We start from the raw sequence: 26,617 nt of genomic DNA on the forward strand, positions 1-26,617 counted from the left end.
CCCCCACCCACACCCACACCCCCCACACCCACCACCCACCCAAACCCCCCCCCCCCCCACCCCCCCAACCCCCCCCCCACCCTTTTTTTATTTTGTTTTATTATTTTTTGTTTGGTATGTGTTGTGTTGGTTGTGTTGTGTGTTGGGTGTGTGTGTGGTGTTTTGGGGTTGTGTGTTTGTGTGCGTGTGTGTTGTGGGGGTTTCCTCCCGCGTCTCGTGCTCCTGTTGTCGGGAAATGTAGTGGGCAGAAAACATTTAAATTAAAAATGAAATTGGAAAGGGAAAAAGATATTGTTAAAGGTGTAGTCCGTCGACAACTATCTTTCTTGAATTTCCTCGGGTTTTCCCTTTTATCTACTCGATTTCTTTATAATTATCAGCCCCACTGCAAGAATTACTGCAACAGCCATCAAACAAATCATTCCATCCTAATCACAATCAAAAACTGAATCTAGCAACTGAAATCAAATACCATGCAGAGGAAAGTGCCGTTTCCACTAACCATTGAAGCCTCGGCATGCGGTTGCGCGGACCCGGGGGGCCCAGGAAAGGGTTTCCCCTCGTCGCTGCTGTGATACTGGTCGCCCTGTGGGTACACTTCTCTGGTGACCTGCTCCCCTCTGCTCGACGAGCTGACCTGCGCTGTGCCCGCGTAGATGGCCGTCCCTGAGACCGAGTACAGGACCCCCTCCGACGCGGTGATGGGACCGTGGTGACTAGCGTAAGGCTGTGGCGTATGGGGTGTGACTTCCGGTTGGTGCGCAGGCTCATGGGAGGGCACTAACACCACCTGCGGGGCCGGGTGATCTCCGCGGATGCTTAGGTTCTCACCACGGAGGCTCAGGTTCTCACCGCGGAGGCTCAAGTTCTCGCCATTGCCCGCTTCAACAGTCACAACCTCCTCCTGGTTCTCTCTAACACCAACATAACTACTCTGTACATTGAACTGTTCTGTTTTTTTCCGCTTAGCGACAGGACTAGATTTGAGGGTTATTTTGACACCTGGTGATGCTGCGTCACCCCTACTGGCGTGGCAGGGGCTGGCTGGGGGGGAAGGGGAGGGGGCTGAGGTCTAGGAGGGGAGGCTATTCTTTTAACAGTCTTTTCTGTTGGTCTCTCTGGTTCTGCAAGACCCTTTATCTTTAAATTTTCAGCTGTACTTATCAGGGAAGCTAGTTCTGACTGTGATACACTCACCTGGAAAAAGACAGTGTGGTCTATATGATTATCCCAATCTGATTTGGTTTCTTCTCCACACTTCTCTTTATTTCATATATTAGTGCTTTGGTTATTATTTTGATAGTGATGTTTTTAAAACAGCCTTACTCAATATATAACTATATACGGATCAAATCGTGCTTTCACAAATAATAACAAACACATCATTCCATGGTACACTGAATCAATCTAAAAAACAATTGAAGACACACTAATTACTCACTTCTCCTTTATAAATAAATTCTATGAGAGCCTCCAGCTCTTGTCCCTTGACATCCTTGAGGAACACAATAGGGTGCTTGCAAGGGTTAGTCTGAAAGAGCGTCTGAAACAAAGAGGGGAAAGAAAAGAGATGTACTGACATTGTCATCTACTGCAGACTGTCCCATTTCAAGGAAGGAAGGACTAGGTCCTCACCCCTGGGCTCGTTTGGGGAAGATAATAGGGTGTAGATGGCGGCAAACTCCGATAATGGTAAAAAAAATACTGTCTTAAGAATCCAAAAATATGTAAGCACAAGTATAATGAGTTAGGTGATTAAAATAAATCACCTGCGGGAAGGAGGGAAGCTCCATTACCTTTCCTGAACGGGATGATTAACATAGTACTTCCTAAAGCTGTGGTTCCCAAACGTTAAATGATTATATTCCCCTTGTAACCTTGTATCACAAACAGCAGTTTTAACTATTCCTGTTGGCTTTTAAAAGTCATCATGTAATGCACACCACTGAAATTAGTAATCTTAATAAGAAAAAGGAAAAACCTGAAATTTTGGAAAATCTACACCCCAAAAAATCAATTAAAAAAATACTAAAACTAGAGCAATCCTTTGGGCCCCCTGAAAACCCTAGCTTCCTTCTTTTTAGGAACCCTTTGTTCTTGGGGTTCTTTATTATATAACGATGATTCCACATTATATTAAGAAACGCACTTGTCTGCCAGGTTTGGTGTCTTTTTAGAAGAGATTTTGATTTCCCAATTATTTTTTTACCTCCAACCTTAATCCTACTTTTTAATCTCACATATATAATGGACATAAAACCAAAGATTTTAACAAAGGGGAAAACAAAAAGGGGGAAAAGGGGAAAAAGGGGGGAAAAAGAGGTGGGGGGAAAAGGGGAGGAGGAGGAGGGGGGAGGGGGAGAGGGGAGGGAGGAGGAGGAGGAGGAGGAGGAGAAAAGAACAGGAGGAGGAGGAGAGAAGAACAGGAGGAGGAGGAAGGAACAGGAGGAGGAAGAGGAGGAAGAGGGAGGAAGAGGAGGAGGAGGGAAGAAGTGGAGGAGGAGGGGAAAGAGGGGAAAAGGAAGGGGGGGGGATATAGTAAGATGGGAAAGGAGAAAATCTAAAAAGGGGAAAAACGGGAAAAAGGGGGAAAAGGAAAGACGGACAATACGGAAAAAAATGTAAAAAAAATAAAAAAAGAAATGAAAATCCTCAGACTGAACCTCTACAACCTATTTACCGGGGAAATGGCGAACACGCAGAGAGTAAAACCCCTGGGGCTAAAAATGTTTTCCCCATACGGCGGGGGAAAACGTCGACAAAAGCATCCTGATAAAAGGGGCCATTAAGATGTGTAATTAAGTTCTACGATTCAAAAAAATTGCCGCTAAATAAATTTTTTCTAACCCCAAACCATAAAATTTTAATAAAAAACATTAATTTTTTACCAATAAATTAATTAATTAAATTTCTGAAAGAAATATGCACTAAACCAACACCCGAACTACTAAAATCAAGTCGTTCGGTACACGTTTTATTCCATCCGGCTCACCTGCGTACGTAAAAAGCTAAACACTTCGACAAAATTATTCTGGTGGTTGTTCCACTTCAGCAGAAACTGGTCTTGGTTCATCCTGCCCAAAACCCTGTAAATGGAGTCCAGATTTACATATACATGCTTGTTCTGTTTAATGTATCAAGTCACCTTTTTATTGTCAATATATTTGCTGAACTTCTTAAAGTAGTAAAAAATGGAGGAGAAAGATTCATCCTTGTTTCTACCAAAATAGCTATGAGAAGAGGCGATCTAAACTGACTCAAAAACCCAGGTGTTAAAATCCCAGTAATACCATATACTGAAGAAAGTACTATTATAATATTACCAATTGTAATATTTAGTGAATTAAACCCCCATGTTTCAGCAACTGGTTTCTATCCTGTAAACATCACAATCGGTTGCTCTGATGCAGGAGCAGTAGAATGCATATAATGGTATTCTTTTTAATTACATTCAAGATATAATGTAATAACTACTGATTCAGTACAACTTATTACATTTGTCTATGCAGACCAAATGTGTATTAAACTTTACAGATAAACCGTGCTTATATTCTTGAGATGTTATAACTTTCCTTCTACAATATACGTTCATTGAATTCTAAAAAAAAATAATAATAATAAGTATTTTAAAAACCCCCTTCCCCTGATTAAAATCATTCTTCACTAAATTCTGGTATGTGTAACAGTGACTGAGGGGAGTAGTGTCTGTACCTCAGCATGTCATAAGTGAGCCCACTTGTTGAAATGGATTTTAATCTGTATGTAGATTAAGAAAAACAAGATCTAACTGGAGTTAATTTGACCCTAATGGTAATTTAGGGCCATGTTTTATTTATTATAAACTCGTAATTCTGCATTTGCAGACAGGAATACTATATTACTTATCAAAAACTAGCCTGCATTTATATTGTTTCCTGTATACATATACTTTCAGGGAGTTCAATACAATTTTAAAATGCAGGACTTCAACAGTAGCAGTTATGGATAAGTTGTTACAGCTAAAAAAAATGGCCTTTTTAACTTCTGTGATACAGGTCAAGACAAACAGGATCTACCTCTTATTTTAATTATTTTTTTGTTGTCAATTAGATGTGGACCACCAAATACTCTGGTCTCTGCATTCTAGCAAAGGAAAACAACCTTGCACATATTTTGCAAGACCAGGCTTGGACTGGTTCTCCATTTAGCAATAATGTCAAGGTTTTTAAAATGCATCTTGCAAGAATTGTTGGAAAGCAAAGCACAGCCACCATTAAATCCTCAACTTGTGATTTTTTTATACACAATGGTCAAGCCTTTCTTGTTTTGTTCCAGATTTTATCATTTAAAAATATTTTTGGTCTTTTTAGCAATTTGTGCTTAATAAATCTGGGCAATCACCCTTTGAGAAATTATGAGGAACATCTTTGATTTTTTCTCTTTCTACAACTAGGATATCTATGTCACAACTGTAATATGCTCTTGTATTTAAACTAAAAGCGCTGACCGATTATCTATCGTTATCTGCTATTTTCCCCTAATTCATTTTTGGGAAAGATTCACACTTTGCACTCTGGATCTAAGCAAATATTGGCAAAAAGTATACTCCACCATTAGTACTCCCTATGCTAGGGTGCATTTTCAAACAGATAATTTCACCCTTTTATTGCATTACCTTGTTAATAATTTGTGAATTGAAAATTAGCAGATATTGTATCCCATATACAGCAAAGTCACAGCCAGCGCAAGTACAGTAAATTTTTTCATTTTACCAATAGCATTGTATCTACTAACACGTTCGCATTCTTTCCACTACCTAATTTCTACTGGTTCGGCACGAGTGCCAAATCCAGCAGGAAATAACCGCACCACAACTGCAATGCCTCCCTTGACACAAAGGCTTCCCTGCAACACACAAGCCTCTCACAGTCCCTTTAAAGAGAGTTTTGATCCTAGACCAAACAAAATCAACGAAACTGCTAAAAAAAAAATCCCAATCGCAGCCTAGCATCCCTCCCCCTCCCCCTCCCCCCGAGAGGTAAGACCCCAATTAGCGCGGCCGGACCCCCCCTCCCCACTCCCCCTCCTCCTCGCCACCCTTATCTCCTTCCCTTTTTCCTCTGCCTATTCCGAAAGGCACCAGGTAGCCAGCCCTCCCTCCCCCTCGCCCCTCCCGTCCCTCCTTCCCCCAGCAAGGACGTGAACAAAAAGGTCCTCGGGACAACATAAACAAACACGTACGGCCACCACCATTCCCGCTGTCCTTCCCTCCCGAGCGCCGTCTCCTGCTGGGCCGCTGCTCTCAGTGGCCATGGCGCATCTCTCTCTGCTTGTCGTGGGGCGGGCGGGCGGGCGGGCGCTAACCTTGTGCGAGAGAGACGACGTTAATCCATAATGGAGGGTGACATCTCGGGGTAAACACAGCGGGTGTTCGTGGGGTCATTCCTGCTGCCATCTATCAGGCGCGGATCAAAACAATCGATTCTCGCGTTTTCTCTCGCTCGCTGGACCTCACAGAAAACGGGAAATTTCGAGGGGGAACTACTGTCGAGGAGGTCTATGGGTACAGGTGGAAGACGGAGGGGGGGGGGGGGGGGGAAGGGGGGGGAGAGGTGTGCGCGCGTAAGTGTGTGTGATGTGGGTGTCGTGGGGTTGCCGGTTTACTACAAACATTGCTTTTTGGGTTTGGGTTCTGCTTTCTCGTTGGGTGGGTGGTGGTTGTGGATTTTGATTTTATGGGGTTTTCATATAGGCGCGTTCTGCCGAGCGCCATTGTCAGCACTGTAAGGCTTCTGGGTAATAATGCCGTGATTGACATCTCGTGGTTAAGTAAAAAAAACAAGTAAATATTTAACCCTCTTTATTGATTAAATCATTTGGTGGTGCGAATCTTCTTCGTTGGGGCCTTACCCTCACGGAAGCCATTCCTGCGGAAGAAAAAAAGCGCCCGTTATAAAGAGTCCTCGGAACGAGAGTTCAAAATTTCAAGCACAAATGTAAGTAACAGAAGTCAATAATGCACCCATGACCCGAGTCCCGAAACGAGCCTCGAACACTCACTTGAAGCGCCTGCGTACGACCTTGAGGTAGCGGAGACGGCCAGTGCCGGTCGTCTTCCTGCGGATGGCCTTGATGGACCAATTGTCTGGAAAGAACAAGTGCAATTAGGAAAAAAAAAATTTAACGAGCGACGAAGGATGTAAACTGATCTGGTATTAATGCTTCATCTGCCACGGGCTGCTGCTGACACTGATTACTGAATAACGAATGATTATTTAGCGCTGTGGCACCGTTGCGGGAAGTAAACATAAACCGTTCGCTCACCAAACGGGATGGTTCATTCAGCTACACTAATACTTTGTAATATAAAAAATCAGTAACTTTTTTTTACTACACTTAACTGACACGTCGACTATTGTAGAACAAATTCATTATCACACAATGCATGCAATATATATTTTTTCTCTGAAGTCGGATATGTTTAGGATAAAGGGAAGGAGATAGAGAATAAACAAGAGGAAACAAGGAAGTCAATGAGAAGGAAGAATTGGAAAGAGTAGGAAGGAGTTTGAAGATAAACAGATGAATGTGGAACATAAGCATGAAAGTGGAACCGAGAATTAGGGGGACTGGGGGGGGGGGGGAAGGAAAATACGGAACATTAGATAGTGGGGACTTGATCGTCCAGACAACTTGGCAGGCCCAACAGGACAAGGCCACGTTCGGAACCTCCGAGGCCTACACTGCCTACAATGAAACCAGCTCGAAAGTAAACATTCACTATTTTATAACTAGAAAGGGCCATGAAATTACCTATCAATATTTTATGGTTGCCTGCAAATGTTACATACAATTGCTACTGTGACGTCATCTCGTCCTGTTCGCCCGGTTGCGAACCTGGGTGAGATGGACAACTTGTCCATGACGCTAAAGTAGGGGATCCGAAGGGTCAAAACACCTTGTACAACTTGTTGGACGAGGAGTTCTGAACGCAGCAATAGGGCAGGTACGACAGCAGCACGAGAACATATATGGCGATGAGGAGGTCGAGGAAAGAATTAAACTATGAGAAAAAAAGGTGGCATGGTGCTAAGAAGGGGGGGGGAAGCGGAAGAGAAGTGGGGGTAAAGAGAAGAGATGACTTAAGTGGAGAAGAAAAGGACGAGGAATAAGACAGGAATGAAGGTGAAGAGGGAATGAGGCAGTAAGAGTATGAGGGAATACAAGGGGAGGATGAAAAGCAAGGGAATAGTGAAATAAAAATAGGATTGTGAAGAGGGAAAGGAGTACTGTAGTAACTGGCAACATTTGTCATTGCTGTCTGTACATTTTGCTCATTCAAAATACTGCTTTCCTTAGAGATTCATGCTATCGTCCCCTGGACTGCCAGGGTACAATAGCAACCTTCAGCCTTGAGAGCTGTGGCCATTGCAGGCGAGGGGAAGAATGCAGGCTGGCTGTACTAAAAGAGGCAGCACAAGATCAAAGCCAAGTATTAAAAGAAAATAATGCAAGAGGGAAAAGAAGATCCAAGACAGGGGGAGCACAGTATAACAAATTGGATTAAAGGGAGGGAGTCAAGGAGAAGGATGGAAACAACCTCGACTTCATAGCATCAAGGAAACAGACCCAGCCAAACTTACAGCGCCTAAGCTTCTTCTTGGGGTAGCCGCATTGCGCACACTGCTTCTTCTGAATGTGGTAAGACGACTTCCCACATCGACGGCACAAAGTGTGCGTCTTATTGTTCCGCTTTCCGAAGGACGATGTACCCTTCGTCTGTGGGGAGGGAGAGAGAGAATTAATACTTGCACATTTACAGGGCATAATTTCAATGTCTATTCTGGGTGTGTTGGTGTAAGGATGAAGTGTCATTAGTTCAGTGTTTCATTGTCATTCTGTTCATTTTCCTAGTAAAAAGTAGAAAAATAGGCACAAATCATTAATTTGTTTTCATCATTTAACAATTTGAAGTTGAGCTACTGGGAAGAAAAATCAAATCCGATCTACTAAAAATGAAACCATCATTAATACTGCTCAACAGGACTTACTATCAGGCAACTGAAGTGCATTTACATGGTCTTGGAAAGGTAAAATGTATGCTTTGCCTTTGAATAGGATTATGGGAATTCAGGACCACAAGCAGCAACACAGGTCATTTTCAAGCCAGCAAAGGCTAACAGATCTTTCCTCTATAGAGCAAGATGGAGCTTGGATGGGTGTTTAAGGATATCACTTGTCTCTGCCACAGATGCACATTTAAAGAGTGACTGGCCTTACCTTTCCACAATATTTTCAACTAACAAATGTAGTGTTCAGTGCAGTTTTGTTTTGTGAAATGTCTACACAGATTCCATAATTACTCAGCTGCTATGGAGTTGATTGAAAGACCTTGTAACCTCACCTGATTGGACTATCTAGAGCTTGTCTAACCAATGCTATCAATTTCGATATTAGATCCAATTATCAAGGTTATTAACATTACTAATAACAATACAAGATGGGAATATTTCCAAAAATCAACAATACCAATTAACAGGCAAGACAGGTAATACTGGTAATGACCCCCTGGTGACTAAGTAGTTATGGAGCCAACTGTGTTAAGAATTAATAAATTGAAATCGAAGTGGGCATAGCATGTATGTACATACAACCCTGGCCGCAATGAATTTAAACCCATGTATACTAGTTTTTCTTTATAGTTATTACATTAGCTCTTCAGTCTTACTGCACTTTTGTTCAAACCTGACCTTTATATATATATACATAATAATCAACCTTGAAAGCCTTAGTTTGAAAACATAGTTGCCAGCATTACTTTATCCAAATTTGTTTCAGAGGTGTTACTGTTATACCTAAAGTATTTGTGAACTTTCTATATGAAGACTAAATATGGCAGGTGCATAAACTAACTGGAGTTACTCTATAGGAAGATTTTTTGTAATCTTAATACTTATTTACCTTTATTTACTATACTTCAATAAATACCCATTTAGTGAACTAATACCAACCCCAAATATTCTGAATAAAAAGATTTGGTCAAGTATCCTCCAGGCCTTTGTGCATACTGTTTTGCACATTTTAAATAATCAAGGGTAAAATTTTAGTTTCCATCATGGAGGGAAGTAAACTGAGGGAATCCTTTGACCAATTCTAAGGGCATTTTAAATTACATTTGCAGACTAAAAATTACTAAAAACAAGTACTATGATTGAGATTAAACAAATGCAAAACAGCCATTTGTGTTTGAGCAGTAAGAAGCCTGCACTGATGTATTATATACAAAGGAATATGTAACTATGCAAGAGGTTATGTTCAAAGGATGAACATGTCTCCTCTTTCAGTAACTTCTACACTGTTCATTTTTGAAAAATATACTTATATTGCCATTTTATCTACAGTTCTTTCACCCATGATACAATAGTATAATTAAATCAGCGCCACACACTGGAGTATCATAACATTTATATTTTTTATAGCAGTGGTAACGCTGGTACATAAACAATGTGGTCGACATCCATACAGCTGTTAGCTCATACTACTTGCACCACAAATCAGAAGTCAAAATCATGGCTCAAGTCCTTGAGAATAAGAAGGGATGCATGTTCTAGGGAAAAAGTTAATGAAACATTTTTGCTTGTAATTTGAGTAATCCACATGCAAACAGAAGTCCTGAACCTGTTTACATGGCATCAATGTGTTAATACTGCCGCATGGGCGAGTTACTGAATCTCCAAACATTAAATGAAAAGGCTTCTGCGTTATGCCAATATTCTCACATTCAATCTTGTATTGAGAACAAAGTGCAGGCATGCAGTAACTTTTCAGATGCAAATAAATTTGCATTTAAAATTCTGCCAACTGCCATCATCGCTCCAGGAGGAACTCGGGTAAATACTTAAGTGTGAAAATTAATCTGATAATTGAATACAAACAGACCACATTTGTATATACATTATTTTTGAGTACAACTATGAAGCAACCCATTCTACCTACTCCAAATCTGAATAAAGTAAAAATTTATGAATGCACATTTCTATGAGAAATGTCTAGAAATAAGGCTGAGGATACATTATTTTGGAGTAATTGGGTAAAAGACTGCTCTCAGTGTGGACAAACTCCTTTCAGTCAAACTTGCACAATTTGCATTTGGCTTGGCTATTTGCAAAGCTATCCTTTTAAAGGGAGCATGGGAATATTTGCAGTTAAAGATCAAACTTTCTTTATAACATTTAGCAAAGATATACCACTGCTTGGAAAACAAGTTAAAAAAGAGGCTTATCACATCTTAAACACTTTTCATTTGGGAAATTCCATACATTAGAGCAAACAAATTTGTAAGAATCATGGGATACTTCATCTATGGGAGATCATTGCATGCTACTGCAAGACAAATCTATGACAAATATTAAAAGTTCACCACCACTGGCAATGCTAAGAAACTGGACTTCCATTATTAGACTATATATTGAATTGCAACAGACTGGACTTTATATTGAAGTGCACAACAGCTAAAACTGTAGCCAATTTGAGTGATGGCATCAAGTGTTTACATTACTGCAGGCAGGAATGAATAAGTGTTCTTTTCGTAAAAATAATACTGGAAGCAAGGATGCAGCATGACAATTACATATTCCTTGTATTATAAAGCTCCACCTCCAATGTATACAGACAAGGAAGGTTTTATATTCTACCTATATTTAGTCATTTGAGAAAACTTTTAATCCATCAAATTTGGTAATGCTGACGCAAAGATGAGGATAACTTAAGGTATCAGGGCAACAGGGATACAGAATGCAGTAATTATTTACTTTCTGCCTGTGTTAGAGGAATGTGCCCCCTAAGGCACTGGCTGCAATGCGAACTATATCTGCGCAGCAAGAGGGAGCCTCAAATAGTTTTGAGCGAAGTCTCGATAAGAATAGTCTCATTGTCACTCGAGTTACTGTGCAAGTCACGGAAGTTTCAGGGTATTCACATGGTGATTATTTTTTCAGCTATTATTTAGCAAGTAGACTATTCAAAATCAAACGGCAAATTTAGTGAGTAATGATGCAGACTTGTTTTAGAATATTATTCAATATTTCATATACTGTGAACGTTGTAGCTTATATCAAACTCAATTTCTAAAAATTACAAATATACACGACGCCAATACTGAATGCAATCCAATGAATATCACAATTAAGATAACCCCAATAGTAATTCTCAAGTCAAATTTAACGTAAGCATCTATGTGCTGACTTTTATAAGAAAAAAAAAAAGCTTTACCAAAATTATTTTCATAAACTTGACTCCCACCAAAACTTCATTTGCATCTACTTTTTGTTCAAAATGTGAAAACTCGCCCAAATTTGAGTATCGAGTTAAGACCGACCTAGAGATTAATTCCACCTTTATTGCAATCGTCAACAACTTTAGGAAATCCCTCAAAACCCGAGTATCATCGCGAGAAGAAAAATCCCAAACCCACGGCGACCACGTTGTTTTGATGAGGTCTCGGCCACTTCCCTCGGCTCCACGCGCTTGCAAGGCCATATCCCGAAAATAGGGACTGGATCGCAACCTGCTCTACGTGTACTTGGGCGAGCCGAGCGCAATTTCGGGCTCAAGCGGCCGCCCTTCCCTCCCGGCCGCCCGCTTCGCCCCAGAGACGCACCATGTGATCGGCGACAAAACAACCCACGTTTCCCCCGACGCCCCTCTCGTCTACCTCGTTTCTCGCTCTTTTCGCGACGGGACTGCCGCGTCTCCGTCTCCTCCTCGTCACTCATGCCCCGTGCTTCGCCGTCCGGGCCTCGAAACGCCCTCGTGCCCATCGTCGGGGGTTAAAATTCACGCCTAAGTCGGGAGACGAAACGAGCGCTCACTCACCATGTTGTTTCCGCGACCAGAAAGACTGATCCCACAATGCTTTGCGAGTCGTGACGTCACCACCGCGCTCTGACGTCACGGGGGGGATACGACGGAAAGGTGTATTTGATACGTTAGATTTTTTTATTCATTTATTCTTGGGGAGGATTGTTGGTTTTGATGGTTTGATGATATGTGTGTGGGTTTATGGGTTGGATTTTTTGAAGGGGGTGTATGTTGTTTTGAGGTTTTGATTAGTTTTATATTTTGTAAGGGGACTGGGATAATTTCAATGACGTCACTGATGTATCATGACGTCATTGTAAGTGGCGTTCGTATGAATCTTTCGTTTTAATCTTTTCTATTATTTAGGACATTCTGTTATATGAAGAGTGTCATATTCTAGATCAAAAAGTCTCTGCGGATCCTAAAAGTGTTCATTCTTCATCTCGTTTAGCTTTTCTGGCGTGCGAGTTTGGAGGATTTTTAAAAGAGATTCTCGATCTTGATCTGACTTTTGGTACTATAAACTTTTATATTCATAGTCACTTGAGGCGAATGTGAGATAATATCCCTTGTATGTAAATAACTAATATACCAATATTTTAATAATTATCTGCATGTATAGTTGTAGTATATACGAGTAGAATTCTACGTTTAATTGTCTCCCAGCCATAAGACCAGCACACAACACTCACGATCCCTGCAATGTGTTATCTATGGTGCAACAAGAGAAGTGTCAACAAAAATAACTTTCATTCTCCGCTTTGTCACACCAACAGATATTAAGATGTCTATAGTCGTTTACAAGAGAGAATCCTGCGTCGACATCATACCAGAAGACGATTATTATACGCAGACAGAGCCAAAATATACAGAGGACAGACCATTCGGTTTTTTCGACCTGCCTGTGAGTATTTTAGCAAATTATTTCGTCATGCGTTGAGCGTTGGTTAATTATTCAGCTTGTCAGCTGGGCTTTTCAATATCAAGGATGTATTCGTTTTAAGAAATTGTGTATGTTGTTTGCCCGTTAGAGCCAGGAAGACAAGAAAGCCAGAGAGGTATAAAGTCCTGTCAAAACGTAAACAAAGACACAATACGTTTATAATATTAATCATTCTACCATTTTATTTCTCTAAAGTGTCGATCTCACCTTCGCAGTAAGCGGGCAGCTGACGACTCTTTGGCCAATTTTGTAAACGGGAATTCGACAGATAGAGCTTATCTCATGAGAAATTATTTGTTTTACTTTGTTTATCGGTTGTCAGGAGTGGTAACCAAGGAGTCCCTGATATTGCACTTCTTCTCTTGAGAATGTTTTATTTTTATATGGAAATAGTTTTGTGATATTAAGAATATTGATGCCAACATTTCCTTCTGTTTTAGATGTTGGTTTATTTAATGTCTTTTCTAAATTGGGGATTGTACAAACATCTCTGCTATGGCCTATCTAGAAGGGGTGAAGTAGATAAGGAATATGTATAGTGTGTGTTTAAAACTGATATAAGAGTCCAAGTTCTGATATTACTTCAAATGATAAAATGGTGAGACTTTGGAGAATCATATAATAGGAAAATTATATCTTCCCATATCTCTGTCTGATTTATCTACCTTTCTATATGTAATTTTGACTGTTTATAAATCTGTCTACCCATCTATCTATATGTCTATATTATGTATCTGTCTATATCCCTTTATCTCTCTCTCTCTCTCTCATCATCATCATCATCATCATCATCATCATCATCATCATCAATCATCATCATCAATCATCATCATCAATCATCATCAATCATCATCATCATCATCATTATTATCATAATTGTCATCATCATCATCATTATCATTGTTATCATTATTATTATTAAAATTGTTATTATTTTTTTTTTTTTTGTTATTATTGCTATTATTATTATTATTATTATTATTATTATTATTATTATTATTATTATCGTTATTAATATCATTATTTTTATTATTATTATTATGATTATTTTTAGTGTTATTTCTGCTGTTATTATGGCTATTACTATTACTGCTCTTATAATTACTCCTGTTGTTATTACTGCTTTTATTATCATTATTGTTGTTATCATTGTTATTGATATTACCCAATCACCCCGGATTTATGTTCTGTCTCTTGTAGGTTTTTGAATTTTCTCTCACATGTGGTCCACATTGTCTCACCTCCAGAGTCCATCATGCCCTACTGACCGATCTTGATTCCCCCTTCCTTGAATTGGCGGAAAATTGTTTTTCTTTTTAATTACATTGTATTCATATGTGTTATTATTGTTATTGATGTTATTATTATTAAGTATTATTAATCTTGTTAACATTTAAGACAATGAAATAATGCATAAGATCCTTTCAAAAGCAAGGTAAAAGGTTAAACATGTAAAGTAGGAATAATAATGACCCTTGATGACTAACCCTGCAGCTATCTATGTGTGAATAAAATTAAATAACTTGTTACAGTGGGCATGCATGTATTCTGCCAATTGCGTCTGTTAATCTTATGATTCGTCATTCACTTTATGATTCGTCATTCACTGATTGTTGTTTACCAATTGTCATGCACAGTTGTTATCAGTTAGTCATGCACAGTTGTTATCTGTCTGCCAATCCTCCATCAGTTGGCAGTCATCATCACCATCATATGATGTTCCTGCATGCAATATATCCTGACACTATATACAGTATAAATGTATGTGTATATATCTATGTATATATATATATATATATATATATATATTAGTATAATATTAATATATATGTATATACATATATATACATATATGTAGTACATATGTACATATATATGTATGTATACATAATGTACATATATATGTATGTATACAAGTATGTACATATATATGTATACATATGATACAATATGTATGTATCATATGTAGTATGCATATATTATGTATGTATACTATGTACATATATGTATGTATGATATTGTATGTACAAAATGTACATATATATGTATGTATACATATGTACATATGTTATAGTGATATATATATATTGTAATATGTTATATATTATACAATATATGTACATATGTATATATATACATATATGTACATATGTATATATACATATTTATACATATGTATATATACATATTTATATATAAATATAAGCATATGTATATTTAAAGACATAAATATAGATATGTATATGTATGTATGTTTATATAATGTTTATTTTATGTATGTTTGTTGTATGTACATATATGATAAGTATAGCGTTAAAGAGTTCGAATGTGGCAGAATCAAGTCTTTCACTCCCTGAATGCTTCATATCCTACCTCTTTACCTTCCCAGTCCCCAGTATGCACGGAAGTCATATCACACCTCAGCCTGCGGGACACGAGGGCAATGGCTCTCACCTGCCGGGCTGGTTGGGAGGTCACCAGAGACCAGTTGATGTGGAGGAACAAATTATGGATCCGAGCCAAGGTAAGGTATTCTAGTGAAGGGCCCTTGGGGTTTTTGCGGATGTTTTTGAGTCTCTCTTAATTTTGTAAGCAGGGTAGGCCTCGTCAGGTTGTTGAATTGGTCCTTCTTTCTATATATATTTACCTTTTTTTATCTATTGACAATGAGGGACTGAGTGTTGAAATAAATAGAAAAAAAAGTGCTACAGTACTTTCTTTTGTAGATGGATTGGGTATGTGTGTGTGTGTGTTTCTCATTTGCCATAGCTTTGCAGCTTTTAGTATTTTAATTTTTTTTTCATTTGCATGCTGTGAATTTATTTTTTGCAGGTAGTAAACTTAGGTCTAATTGGGCCCCATATTTCACCCTGCCCAAATGCAGACATGTTAGTACGTGACCCCCTGCTGGTGAACAATAGGTTGCTGTGAGTATTGAATTTGTTTTGTCATCTTCGTCTTTTGTTGCGTCATACACATAATGACTTGTGGGGCAGGATTACTCTTTGGGATTGGAAATAACTTAGTAAATGCATGTTCTAATCAAGGGATAGATTTTAATTGTTCGCCCAGGTATACAGGGAATTGTTACATACACAAACTTAAAAGATTTCAGAATGCTCTTTATATAATTGATAAGTTGGCTTCATTTCCTTTTCTTTTGAGACCTCAGGCCAACTTGTTTTCAACGTGAATGCTAAAAACTTTCTTGAATCATTTCATTTTATATATATATATATATATATATATATATATATATATATATATATATATATATATATATATATATGTATGTATATATATATATATATTTTTTTTTTTCCTTATGTGCACCATGTGATTTTGACCATATGCAAAAAAATAATAATAATAATAATAATAAATAAATAAAGTAATAATATGAGGCCAGTTACTGAAGTCTATCTTGATATAACTTACAACAGTTAGTTTGGAAAGATAGCATGATATAGAGCGCAGGCTAATCTCTCTTCCTCGTCCTCTACCAGCTACGAGATCCTCGATCCAGACTCTGACATCAATGAGAATCACGAAGACTTGGACATCGGAAACTTGCTCTCCAAGATGGCAACGCCAACGCCAACCACAAGCTTTAATGAGTTAATTGAAAGCTTCTTTAGTATGTTTCTTACTTCCCAGCCACATTCTCCATCAGATGTAAGTTGGATAGAGCCTTTGTGTGTGTGTGTGTGTGTATGTGTATGTGTATGTGTGTGTATGTATATGTGTGTGTGTGTGTGTGTGTGTGTGTGTGTGTGTGTGTGTGTGTGTGTGTGTGTGTGTGTGTGTTGTGTGTGTGTGTTTTTTTTTGTGTTTGTGTCTGTCTATCTATCTGTCTGTCTGTCTTTATTGTTATTTGTATTTTTCATTCATCACATATTTTAGATGTACTTTTAGAAAGTAGAAAAAACAACTTGGTTTTCATTCTGATAGTGTATTTGATGTGCCATAGAAAGAAAAACAGGTGAAAGTGAAAAGTGGCATTTTTAAAACCCTTCAGACTGAGGTTCAAGATTAAAGAAAGAAAGAAAGAAAAAAAAAAGTAGGCAAGAAAAAAAAAAGAAAAAAAAGTAGGCAGTGTCAGAAGATCGAATAATGATTGTTTAATAAAGCTGCCTCTTTCAGCCATTCTCAAAGGGTGAAGGCGCACCAACATTCCTCCTCTTCGGAACCCCGGAGACAAGGGTGTCGAAAAAGCTGGCCTTGAGCTTCATTGCTTCAAAAGACTCGACTTTTGACACCGTAGGATTGGTGAAGGGGAAACCAGGAGGTGTTGGTAAGTGCAATGATATTGGTGCCAGACCTGCCTTGGGAAAAATATAAATGTATTTTGGTTTTAAACAATATTAAGACTAAAAAAAGCATTCCATATCAGCACACTTTATTTTGAAGCGAGATGTTACGAGAGCAGGCGTAACAATAATGTGACTGGGAGTCTATATCTCATGCCTTGATGAATTGTCACATGGTGTCTGTGTGTATTTGTCATGACATGATGGCACATCTGTTGCCAGTGGAGTAAGACATGATAAGACTTTTTTCTCTCTTGCTCATATTTTTTTCTGCTAATCCTATGTCATACACACACACTTTGACCCTTACTCTTCTTGTCATACTTTGGATTTCTCTTATGCCTACTCTTGTTTATCTCTCGGTACAACTAGTAGTCATCCTTGTATACCGAAAGTTAGAAAGCCATCTCTTTGTTTCAACAGGTGGAGGTGTGACAGTGAAGTACGCACACCATTTAATGAACCTGTTGACTGTACGGAGAGCTCGCCCGAGGCTGCTTGTGGAGGGACCTAAAGGAACGACTTTCCACCCTGACGTGGCTGAGGTAATTGCTTTTAACTTGATTAAGTTTGGTGTATATTTTCTCATGTGTAATTTATATATTTTTTTTCATGCTTCCCCCCCCCCCCCCCCCATCATCATCATCATCATCATCATCATCATGCGTTGTTTTTTTTATGTATGGAGGCACTAATCCTAAAATGACTGGCAGGACATAGAATTATATTTTGGGGGGTAAGAGTGAAAAATATTTGTGTGGATATTAATGTTGAAAACCATTTTCAAAATATTGCTGTGTAGGGATATTGGGATTACAATATACCATTCAATACAGTTTGTTGTATAGCTCGTGTCAAGGAGTATGTCTAATCAATCCTCTAGGTGTACAGGAACATTTTCTTTTCCTCAATTTTTAGGGAGTAAGTTCATATGTCACAAAATGCATGTCCTCTCTTACTTTTGCAAATCATTTTCTGCATGTCTTAATTATTTCTTTAGGTAGTTGTTACTTATGGTTTGGGTTGACTGATATATTCAGCATTTACTGTTAGGAGTTCATGCCTGTATTTGAATTTCTGCACATACAAATATTGCTAAATAAAAGGTGATGTCAACGATCTTATGTATAATGGATGAAGAAGAGAGAAGCAGCAATGTTAAGATGAAATTGGATGTGACAGAGAGAAAGCTTTTACAGGAAACTATAGTGATTTCTTCTTGTGTTAGGCCTTTGACATTCATATGTAGCATAAAAAGTAGGAAAGTCTCCACTTTTGAAAATTTAAGTATTTTATAATTTTTGCTCAGTTTACATATTTATTTATCCTTTCAGGTTGTGACACGTGTTGATGGCTTGATATGCTACATGGATGCCTCCTGCAACTGTGAATCAGGTGATGGAGCTTCAAATTGTGGTAGCCAGAACAGCTGCAGGGACGGCATCCACAGCATCGATGTCTTGGAACTGGAGGCAATGATGCGAACCATTCCCCCAGACCTGGCCCCACCTGTCCTTGTCCTTCTAGCACACATGGATGACCCAGCCACCCTGGCGCGGGACTTGGACTCGTGCGACGTCCCGCAGCACCGCCCAGCGAGTACGACCAAAGATGCAGGTTCCTACCACGACCCTGCCACGCAGAAGCGCCACCGTCCTGCCATGTTGTACCCCATCCTCAGCAAGCTGGATCTGCCATGGGCGGTAAGTGAATTTCCCTTGATTGTCTGTTGGGAGTGAGGATGTGGGACTGGCTTTGGGTATGTTGTGTGGTTTGTTTGTGGTTAGTGTTGGATGTGTGTTCATGTTGTGGATTATGGATATGGGTTTGTCTTAATGGGATTGAAATTATTCCCTTCTAACTATACTATCATGGAAACAGATGAACTTAAGTACTGTAGTAGTAATATATAGTTTTTATTTTATTCAGTTAGTTTTAACAGTTTCTCACAAAGCCTTTAATCATAAAATGTCAAATACCAACATCTTTATTCAAATGCACAATTATTCATGTTTCCAATATCCAAATTAGAACAATTTTAGTAGAAGTTCATGGTTAATGGTTGATGTTCATGGTTAATGGTTGATATATCAGAGGTCATATAGCACTAAGGTAAAGTATTGTGGTGAAAAGGGTAAAAATTAGTCAATAATTAGGATGAGTGAACAGAAGGGAATGAAGAAGAGAAGGAAAAGGAAACGGGGAGAAGAAAAGACCCTGCAAAACTGCTTGAGGTGAGGGCTAAGGACCAAGGCAGGGGTGATCCCCTCCGTTGGGTCTTAATCTCCATCTCAAGCCCCCCACAACAACAAGGGAATGGGGAGGGGGGGGGGGTTAGCAGAAGTAATCATGTATGAATTTAAACTAAAGAAGTGTGTCTTTCCTCTCCCATGTAGACGGTAAGCCCCGAACATTGTCATCCTTTCGGGGTACTAGTTGCATTTTTTTGTGCAGTGCATGGCCTTTGAATTTCTTGTGTTAACCATTTTAGGAATACAATTATTACATTTTAATGAATGTTATTAATTTTTAATTGTATTTTTTATCCCAGTCGGCACATATGGCAAGTATACATGCCATGCCTACTGTAATATAAGTTCATCTATTTTCTTTACACATAGATGGCTCAACAAGTGCTTAGTCACCAAGGATTCAGTTATTAGTCCTACCTATTTCACCTGTTTTCCCTTTTCCTTGATTTTTGGAAAGTGTTTTTTGTATTATTTCATTGTTTTTGATATTACCAAGATTTTAATAACAATTTAATAATCACAATATCAATGAGACTAAGAAGTATCAATACAAATAGTATTAGAAAGAAAAACACATTTTCCTGCCATTTCAAGGAAATCAGGATCGGTCACTAGGGCCTCTTGATAGACTCCTAGCCGGCTTAGCACATGTGGTTATCTGTATGTTACAAAATTCACAAAAAACTTCAGGGGACAGTACATAAATCTGTGGTGATTGGGTTATAAATCAAATTTGATGTTTGACAATTTGATTTTTAATTATTGTTACCCATTAATTATTTTTAATCATATTATTAATTTGTTATTATTTACTATTATTAGTGTTTTGTTTTTATTAGTGATGACTCTATACTTCTCTTATCATTTTATATTAAGTTCTACTATTGTTTTAGTGATTATTTATTAGTAACATTTAATACTGTTCAGTTATTTTTCATTAACCTTTCTTTCTGCTTCAGGTCTGCGAAGTGGAGGTGAAGTCCCTGTCCGGCGTGCACCGAGGCCTCAACTGGCTCCTCAAACGCACGCTCAAGCTGAAAAACGGTTGAAGAGGAGGAGCACCCGTCTCGCTCACTCTCTAAATCTATATCTATTTTAAGTGATTATTGTGATAATTTTACCAGTGTTTTCTATGAAGAGTGTTCAATGTCAGTGTGGTCCATATTTTATAAGAATGCTTTTATTTTTTTGTGATATGAAAACTTGTGTATGGTGATATTCTTGATATCTGTGAATGACAATGATTGGTCATGTGAATGTGCAGCTAATATATTTCTTCATTTTCTTGGTCTGTTATATAATCCTGACTATATCGTTTTTATATGTTGAAATCATGATTTTAAACTATCTTCTTCCGACATTGGCATTTGAATATCCTGCAACTGCTCTATGATAGATCTCCCTGACAAAGAGTTAAACCTACTCAAAGAAAGTTTGCCCAGAACTTTGTTATTAATGTGATACTGCATTATTCTATCCTTTGTGTGATGATAGTACATTTAGCATTAAATATAGTTAGAAATTTATAGAAATGATGTTTGGTCTTGAGATTTCAGGTTTACCTGACATATTACATTATGAAGAATAATCACAGATGATGGGTGATGGCTGATTATGTCAAGAGCTTATGTCCTGATTCCTGGGATGAGGTCTGGTGTGTGCTACCATGTGCTGGACAGTTGCCCAGGCATGGAGCTGCACACAATGATAAATGCCCATATTTGGCTGACTTTACTTAATTTTCTTTCTTGTTGTTATTGGGAATATGAAAGTATTGGATTTTTTTTTTTTTTTTACAATTATGAATTCAGATGTTTACAAACTGAATTTCACATATAGACATTATGAAAAAATGTATTACTGCTAAACATAGATAAAACTTTGAAAACAGAATTTAAGTTGCAGTTTGTATCATCAAAATCACTTGAACTTTATTAGTATATAACCTGCAAGATGATAGGTGCACTGAAGCCGATGTCATGGCTTAGTGTTTTGTGCATATCTTCTAGTTCAGAGTGCCAGTTTTTTTTGTTTGTAAGTCACAGCTTATGTTAAGAAGCGCATCCACTCAAACAAGGGAAGCAATGTGAAGACCACAGTCCCAGTTGAGTACTTCTGTACTTTCAGAGACAGAATTAACATTGATAAAACTATTGCAAGTATGCCTGTGTAATATCATGTCATAATGAGTACGTGCAACAGATCCATGACAGATAGAATGTATTGTATTTACTTTTAGGCATAATTTTTATTATTTATATTTATTATTTCAAGACAGTTGATGTTCTGGATATCAGAATATATGAAAGAAAAGATTCTCTATGCTATTTGAACTGCATATCTGTGTGTTGTATTACATGCTGGTAATGTAAAAGCTGCCAGATCTTCAGTTATGTTGTGTGTTTAGGGAGCTTCTGAGGTGCAAAGACTGCTTAGTAAAGAAGGTACATTTGTTTGCAAACACAGGAGAAATGTCTTATTTAAGCTGTTTATTTATTCCAAGAACCAGTGGAAAATAAATTGCCAGGAATGCAAAGAAATAAGTAGGTAACAAATGGATGAACTGAATGTTAGGGAAAGTAAATAAGGATTATGTTAGAAATAATTCTACCAAAACCAAATATATGGGGCTTATTTGTTTCCTAGGATTATGGCCATATTTTTATATAATTCTAAATCACTTGGCAGGAAGTGCCCCAAGGATTTGCATACCAAAGGTTAGAAAAATTAGATGTTATAGTAGGTCGAAATAGCACTGGTATACTCTTTAGCCTTTTTTATAGCTTGGAAATAAGGTTGTCTCCGTGATTTCTCCTTTTCTAGGGTTAAAGACTAAATACACTTGCGATAAGGCTAGTAAGGCAGACAGTGAGCAGGGCAGGCTACCTGCTTCTCAAGGTATATGGTGTAAGGTTTGTGCACGTCGTCTGTTTGTGTGTTTGTATGATTATGTGTGTATGGGTTTGCACATAAAATAACCTTTTTTTTTCTGAGAAGGTGTAAGGACAAAGGTTTGAAAAAAAAATTACAGCCAGTTGAATTTCTGTTCTGTTGAATATGAGATCCTAATTCCAACTTATGAATAAGACCATTTCCTTTCATTAGTCAGTAACAGCAACAAGCAGCCCCACAACAGATTATTCAGTGTCAAAAACTAACCCTTTTTCCTTCTTTCTTTCCTTCTTTCTTTCCTTCTTTCTTTCTTTCTTTCTTTCTTTCTTTCTTCCTTTCTTTCTTCCTTTCTTTCTTCCTTTCTTTCTTCCTTCCTTCCTTCCTTCCTCCCTCCCTCTTTTTTCTTAGTTTTGTTGTCTCTGTCTCTCCCTGCTCTGTCCTTCCTTTTCCCAAATGCCAGGAAAAATTAAATTGATGACATTGACTAAGTTTAAAGGGGTACTGCATACTCTAAGAAAAATTTGCATATGAAACAATGTGTTGTGAAATAAAAATCTTGTCCCGAACCAAGCCATTTTATGATGGTAGTCTTCAGCTGCAACTACTTACTTTAATATATAAAAAAAGTTTCATGATTTATTGTTGTACGCAAGATTTTGTGTAATGTGTTTTAGGAGACGTAAGTGATGTTTTTTTTTCTCCTTGTTTCTTACTAGTTTGATTTGACTTCAGTGTAACTTGCCAATGGTAAGTTGCAGAGTCTTGCATTGTAGACGTCTGTGTGCTTGTACATATGTGTGTGTGTGTGTATATATATATTTTTCTAGTTATCATCAACAACTTGTGATCAACTTTTTCTATGCTTTAAGGAAAGATGGATTTTCCTTTTTCTTGTATGATATTAGTTAGACATTTTTATTTATTGATTGTTTTTGTAACATTTTCTTTTTGTTGTTATTCTCTTTCAAAAGATATTTTGCTGATTGCAACTAAATTTACTTGCACTTGCAGTATATTTGTGACCAAAAAATAAAGTAACATAAAATCATATTGATAAGAAAATTACCAAATAGATATGAAACCTGCACGTCCCTCCATCATTATGAGGATTCAAGAAATTGACATCTATTTAAAAATAAATGTTAATATGTTAATAAAATTTTTTAAATAAATATGAAGCCTACACACCCAATTACTGTAATATTTAAAGGTCATATTGCTAGTCTAGGCTTCACAGTGGTGTACCTCTGGGCATGCCTGTTAAGCTACAGATAATTCTGTACAGTTGCCTTAATAAGTTCCCATATCATTGTGTTGTATCCTGTCAAGATGTTGCTCTGGTACTGTAGTAATGTTACAATCTATGAGTAAATTGGCATTTTTACTATAGTGGCAGATGTGAATGCAGGTTGTATGCCATGTGTAATAATGATGGTCAACAATATATATATGTGGAAAGGGTGAAAGCATTATCAGAATACAGGGGATACAGGAACTTTTGAGGAAACGGTACTAAGATTTTCATTTGATATTGGTACTTACTGGACAGCAGAGTGAAAAAAAAACATGAAAAAACTATATGGAAATGTATCAGAGTATAAAAATAAAATATATGTATAACTATAAATTTTTAAGACCATAAATATATATATAATTTACAGGTTTGATTGAAAAGTGTTTTATTTACCCGATTATCTGAGTCGCAACGAACTGCCATTCTTTCACGCGTCTCATGGAAAATAACATTACATATTTGTGAAATAATGAAAAGCCATGTAATTTTAAACCAGTGTTCTACATGAACCTTAGATAATTTTTGCAAAAGCAAATATGATTCTTTAAGCTGAAAAATATAAAGGTTTGATTTCCTGAAAGATTATATACCAGTTAGCAGGTCTCTAGGGGTAGGAAATGGAGACTGAGGCCCAATGTAGGGGATCACCTTGGACCTTGGCCCTCGCCTCAACTAATTTTGCAGGGTCTCTTTTCCCTTTTTCTTTTCCTTTCTCCTCTTCATCCCCTTCTGTCCACTTATCCTAATTGTTAATTTATACTTGCCCTTTTCGACACAATACTTTACCATAATGCTGTGTAAGCTTTGTTGCCTGGTAAATTTGTTTGTTTGGACAGTTGACCATTCTGGAAATCCAAAAACACTGCCTTACTGAACAAAAAAAAATTGACCCATCCTATCGCAATACTTTGTTTACGCCGCTAATGACCTTAGACGTTGACTGGGCAGAATGTTTTTTCAATAAATAAATAAATAGCCCTTACCCTCATGGGAACCATTTCTCTCTCCCATCCCCCCCAATCCCTTGCCCGTTGTTGTCGTGGGGGGGCTTAGGAGGCGGAGACTGGGACCCAATGATGGGGAACTCCCCAACCTTGGGACTCAGCCCTCGACTCAACTAATTTTGCATGGTCTTTATTTTCCTTCCCACTTTTCGTTTCTGTCCCTTCACCAAACCCTTCTGCTATCCACCTCCTAAGGTGTGAGAGCCGTGTTGAAAGGATGAAAGGCTGACTTTGTGCCCGTCCTGAACGGCCTGAGGGAGCCATGGGCACGGTATTCCCCTGATTTAGTTATCTAGCCCTTACCCCTCAAGGGGACCCTGAGGGGTGGACTGTTTTTATCCCCCAAAATAATCCAGGCTTACCATGGCCAGTAATGAAAACTTATCCCCACTATTAGGGGCAATGAGGCTTGCCCCTTTATCAAATAGCCCCAACGATGTAAACCCACCAGATTCCCTGACCCCAGGCTCTCCTTTGACCACGGCTCCGAACACTGCAATAAATACCCCCTCATCAATACCTACTAGTACAGTAGACAACAATCAACCCTTAAGGAACATTTCCACTCTCCAGCATGCTCAACTTCAACACCTCTACCCCCACAACCTCCAACATCAACCACCCCATCCTCCCCTATTAATACCTTACAGCCTTATTGCCCACCTCCCCATAACACTACCTCCCTCAACACTACTCCATCTTCGTCACGCCCCCGCCCTTCGACTACCCCTATCTCTACAACAGTTTTGAATACCCTCTTCAGCACAGCCAAATGGGACCGATTTTTCGCGATCCCTCCCACAGCTCCCTACTCTGACAAAAACCCTTCTCTTCCAACAATGTCTCCAAAAACAAGTAGGTAAAGTCTCTTTCCGTAGCCGACCCGACCGCTCCCGTCTTGTCACAGTAACATCCGAAAACCAAGCTATAGCATTAACAAAACTAACAGACCTATATGGTAACCCCATCCTTGCAGAACCCCATCCAACCCTCAATACTTGCACCGGAACAGTTTCAATCTCCCCAGCAAATTGCCCAATCTATGACAAAGATTGGTCAGATTGTGGAGAAGATCTACTTGCCTGTCTCACAGACTATGATGCAACATCAGTACAATGCTACTCCATTCCCCCCAGAGGTCATCGAAAGAAACCCACTAACATAGCCAAAATTACCTTCCGTAGGCATGACCTTCCCTTTAACGTCTACATAGGAGGAGAATCCCTCCCTGTTCGTCCATACCAACCCCTCCACGTCAGTGCCAAAATTTGTTGGCGTCTAGGACACCCAGCCAAACATTGCCGTTCCACAGTCAGATGCCCACTATGTGCCCAACCTGGCCATACCCGATCTAACTGCCCTGCACAATCGCGCACATGTGCCAACTGTGGCGGCCCCCATAATGTATTTTATAGGGGTTGTCCCACCTATAAATTTTGAGTCTGAGGTAGCAACTCTCAGATTCAAACTTGGACTCACACTACGTGAAGCCAGACAAGAAGCACGTCGACGTGGTTTCTCCCTTACTCCTTACTCCAGTAATACTGCTCATTCTACCAATTCTCCTAAACCCACCCCTACATCCTACATCTAACCCCCCCTCTTCTACCTCCTACCTTCCCAAGTCAAACTCTTTTGCCATCCTAAATCCAGACACTCCAATCTCTACTACAGATACTTCAATCACCACTACAATCCCAAAAACCTTCCCCTCTCCCTCCTCGCACTACCCGTAACAGACAGAACAAACGTTCCACCCCCTCTTTCCCTACCACACAATCACCTCCACCTTCCTTTGCTCCTATGCTTGAGACACCAGTCCTCTCTTCCCCCCCTCACAAGAAATCCTTTATCCCCCAAAACTCCCAAACCATCTCAGAAGAAGAAACCATTGAAAATATTCAAGATTACCTAATGAAAACTGACACTCAACCTCCAAATCTTACAACTCCTGCTCCTTCCACACTCCAAGTAAATGCTGATATCCATCCTCCTCCTAACGATATCCCCCCTACACCCTATCCTCCTACCCCCTCCCAACACAGCCCAACCCCCCCACCCCCCAACCCCCCCACATTAACCCT

At 38.7% G+C, this 26,617-nt stretch overlaps 3 protein-coding genes and 1 long non-coding RNA gene across 5 annotated transcripts in view; 1 reads left to right on the forward strand and 3 right to left on the reverse strand.

Moving 5' to 3' along the window:
• The window catches only part of LOC119575300 (Krueppel homolog 1-like), a 25,291-nt gene extending 23,742 nt beyond the window's left edge, over positions 1-1,549 (reverse strand). Inside the window, exons 1-2 of the mRNA XM_037922843.1 lie at positions 1,442-1,549; positions 503-1,197 (exon numbers count right to left, since the gene is read on the reverse strand). Coding sequence (XP_037778771.1) covers positions 503-505 — 3 coding nt within the window. The 5' untranslated portion in view covers positions 506-1,197; positions 1,442-1,549. The remainder of the gene's footprint in view (positions 1-502; positions 1,198-1,441) is intronic.
• A 1,202-nt stretch (positions 1,550-2,751) lies between these two features.
• LOC119575301 lies at positions 2,752-5,396 on the reverse strand. Its single transcript, XR_005228967.1, has 3 exons — positions 5,221-5,396; positions 2,993-3,086; positions 2,752-2,769 (listed from the first exon to the last, which is right to left on the reverse strand). It is a non-coding gene; the product is annotated as an uncharacterized LOC119575301 (long non-coding RNA).
• A 426-nt stretch (positions 5,397-5,822) lies between these two features.
• On the reverse strand, positions 5,823-11,970 carry LOC119575302 (60S ribosomal protein L37-like). 2 transcript variants are annotated; one of them, XM_037922844.1, is made up of 4 exons: positions 11,854-11,970; positions 7,623-7,758; positions 6,040-6,124; positions 5,823-5,906 (listed from the first exon to the last, which is right to left on the reverse strand). In XM_037922844.1, the coding sequence occupies exons 1-4, from the start codon at positions 11,854-11,856 to the stop codon at positions 5,852-5,854; spliced, it is 279 nt and encodes a 92-aa protein (XP_037778772.1). In that variant the 5' UTR covers positions 11,857-11,970; the 3' UTR covers positions 5,823-5,851. The 2 variants fall into 2 exon arrangements, with proteins under 2 accessions (XP_037778772.1, XP_037778773.1); XM_037922845.1 differs by lacking the exon at positions 11,854-11,970 and adding an exon at positions 11,639-11,663.
• Positions 11,971-12,536: 566 nt separating this feature from the next.
• LOC119575303 lies at positions 12,537-23,790 on the forward strand. The gene is given in 9 exon segments (XM_037922846.1): positions 12,537-12,579; positions 12,582-12,742; positions 15,171-15,305; positions 15,614-15,708; positions 16,288-16,456; positions 16,925-17,075; positions 17,515-17,636; positions 18,426-18,794; positions 20,303-23,790. Coding segments are annotated over 9 exon segments (1,320 nt in total). The 5' UTR covers positions 12,537-12,551; the 3' UTR covers positions 20,393-23,790.
• The last annotated feature ends 2,827 nt before the right edge of the window (positions 23,791-26,617 follow it).

Source organism: Penaeus monodon, chromosome 7 (genome assembly GCF_015228065.2).
Source record: "Penaeus monodon isolate SGIC_2016 chromosome 7, NSTDA_Pmon_1, whole genome shotgun sequence".
In the NCBI taxonomy this organism is placed as follows: Eukaryota; Metazoa; Arthropoda; class Malacostraca; order Decapoda; family Penaeidae; genus Penaeus; species Penaeus monodon.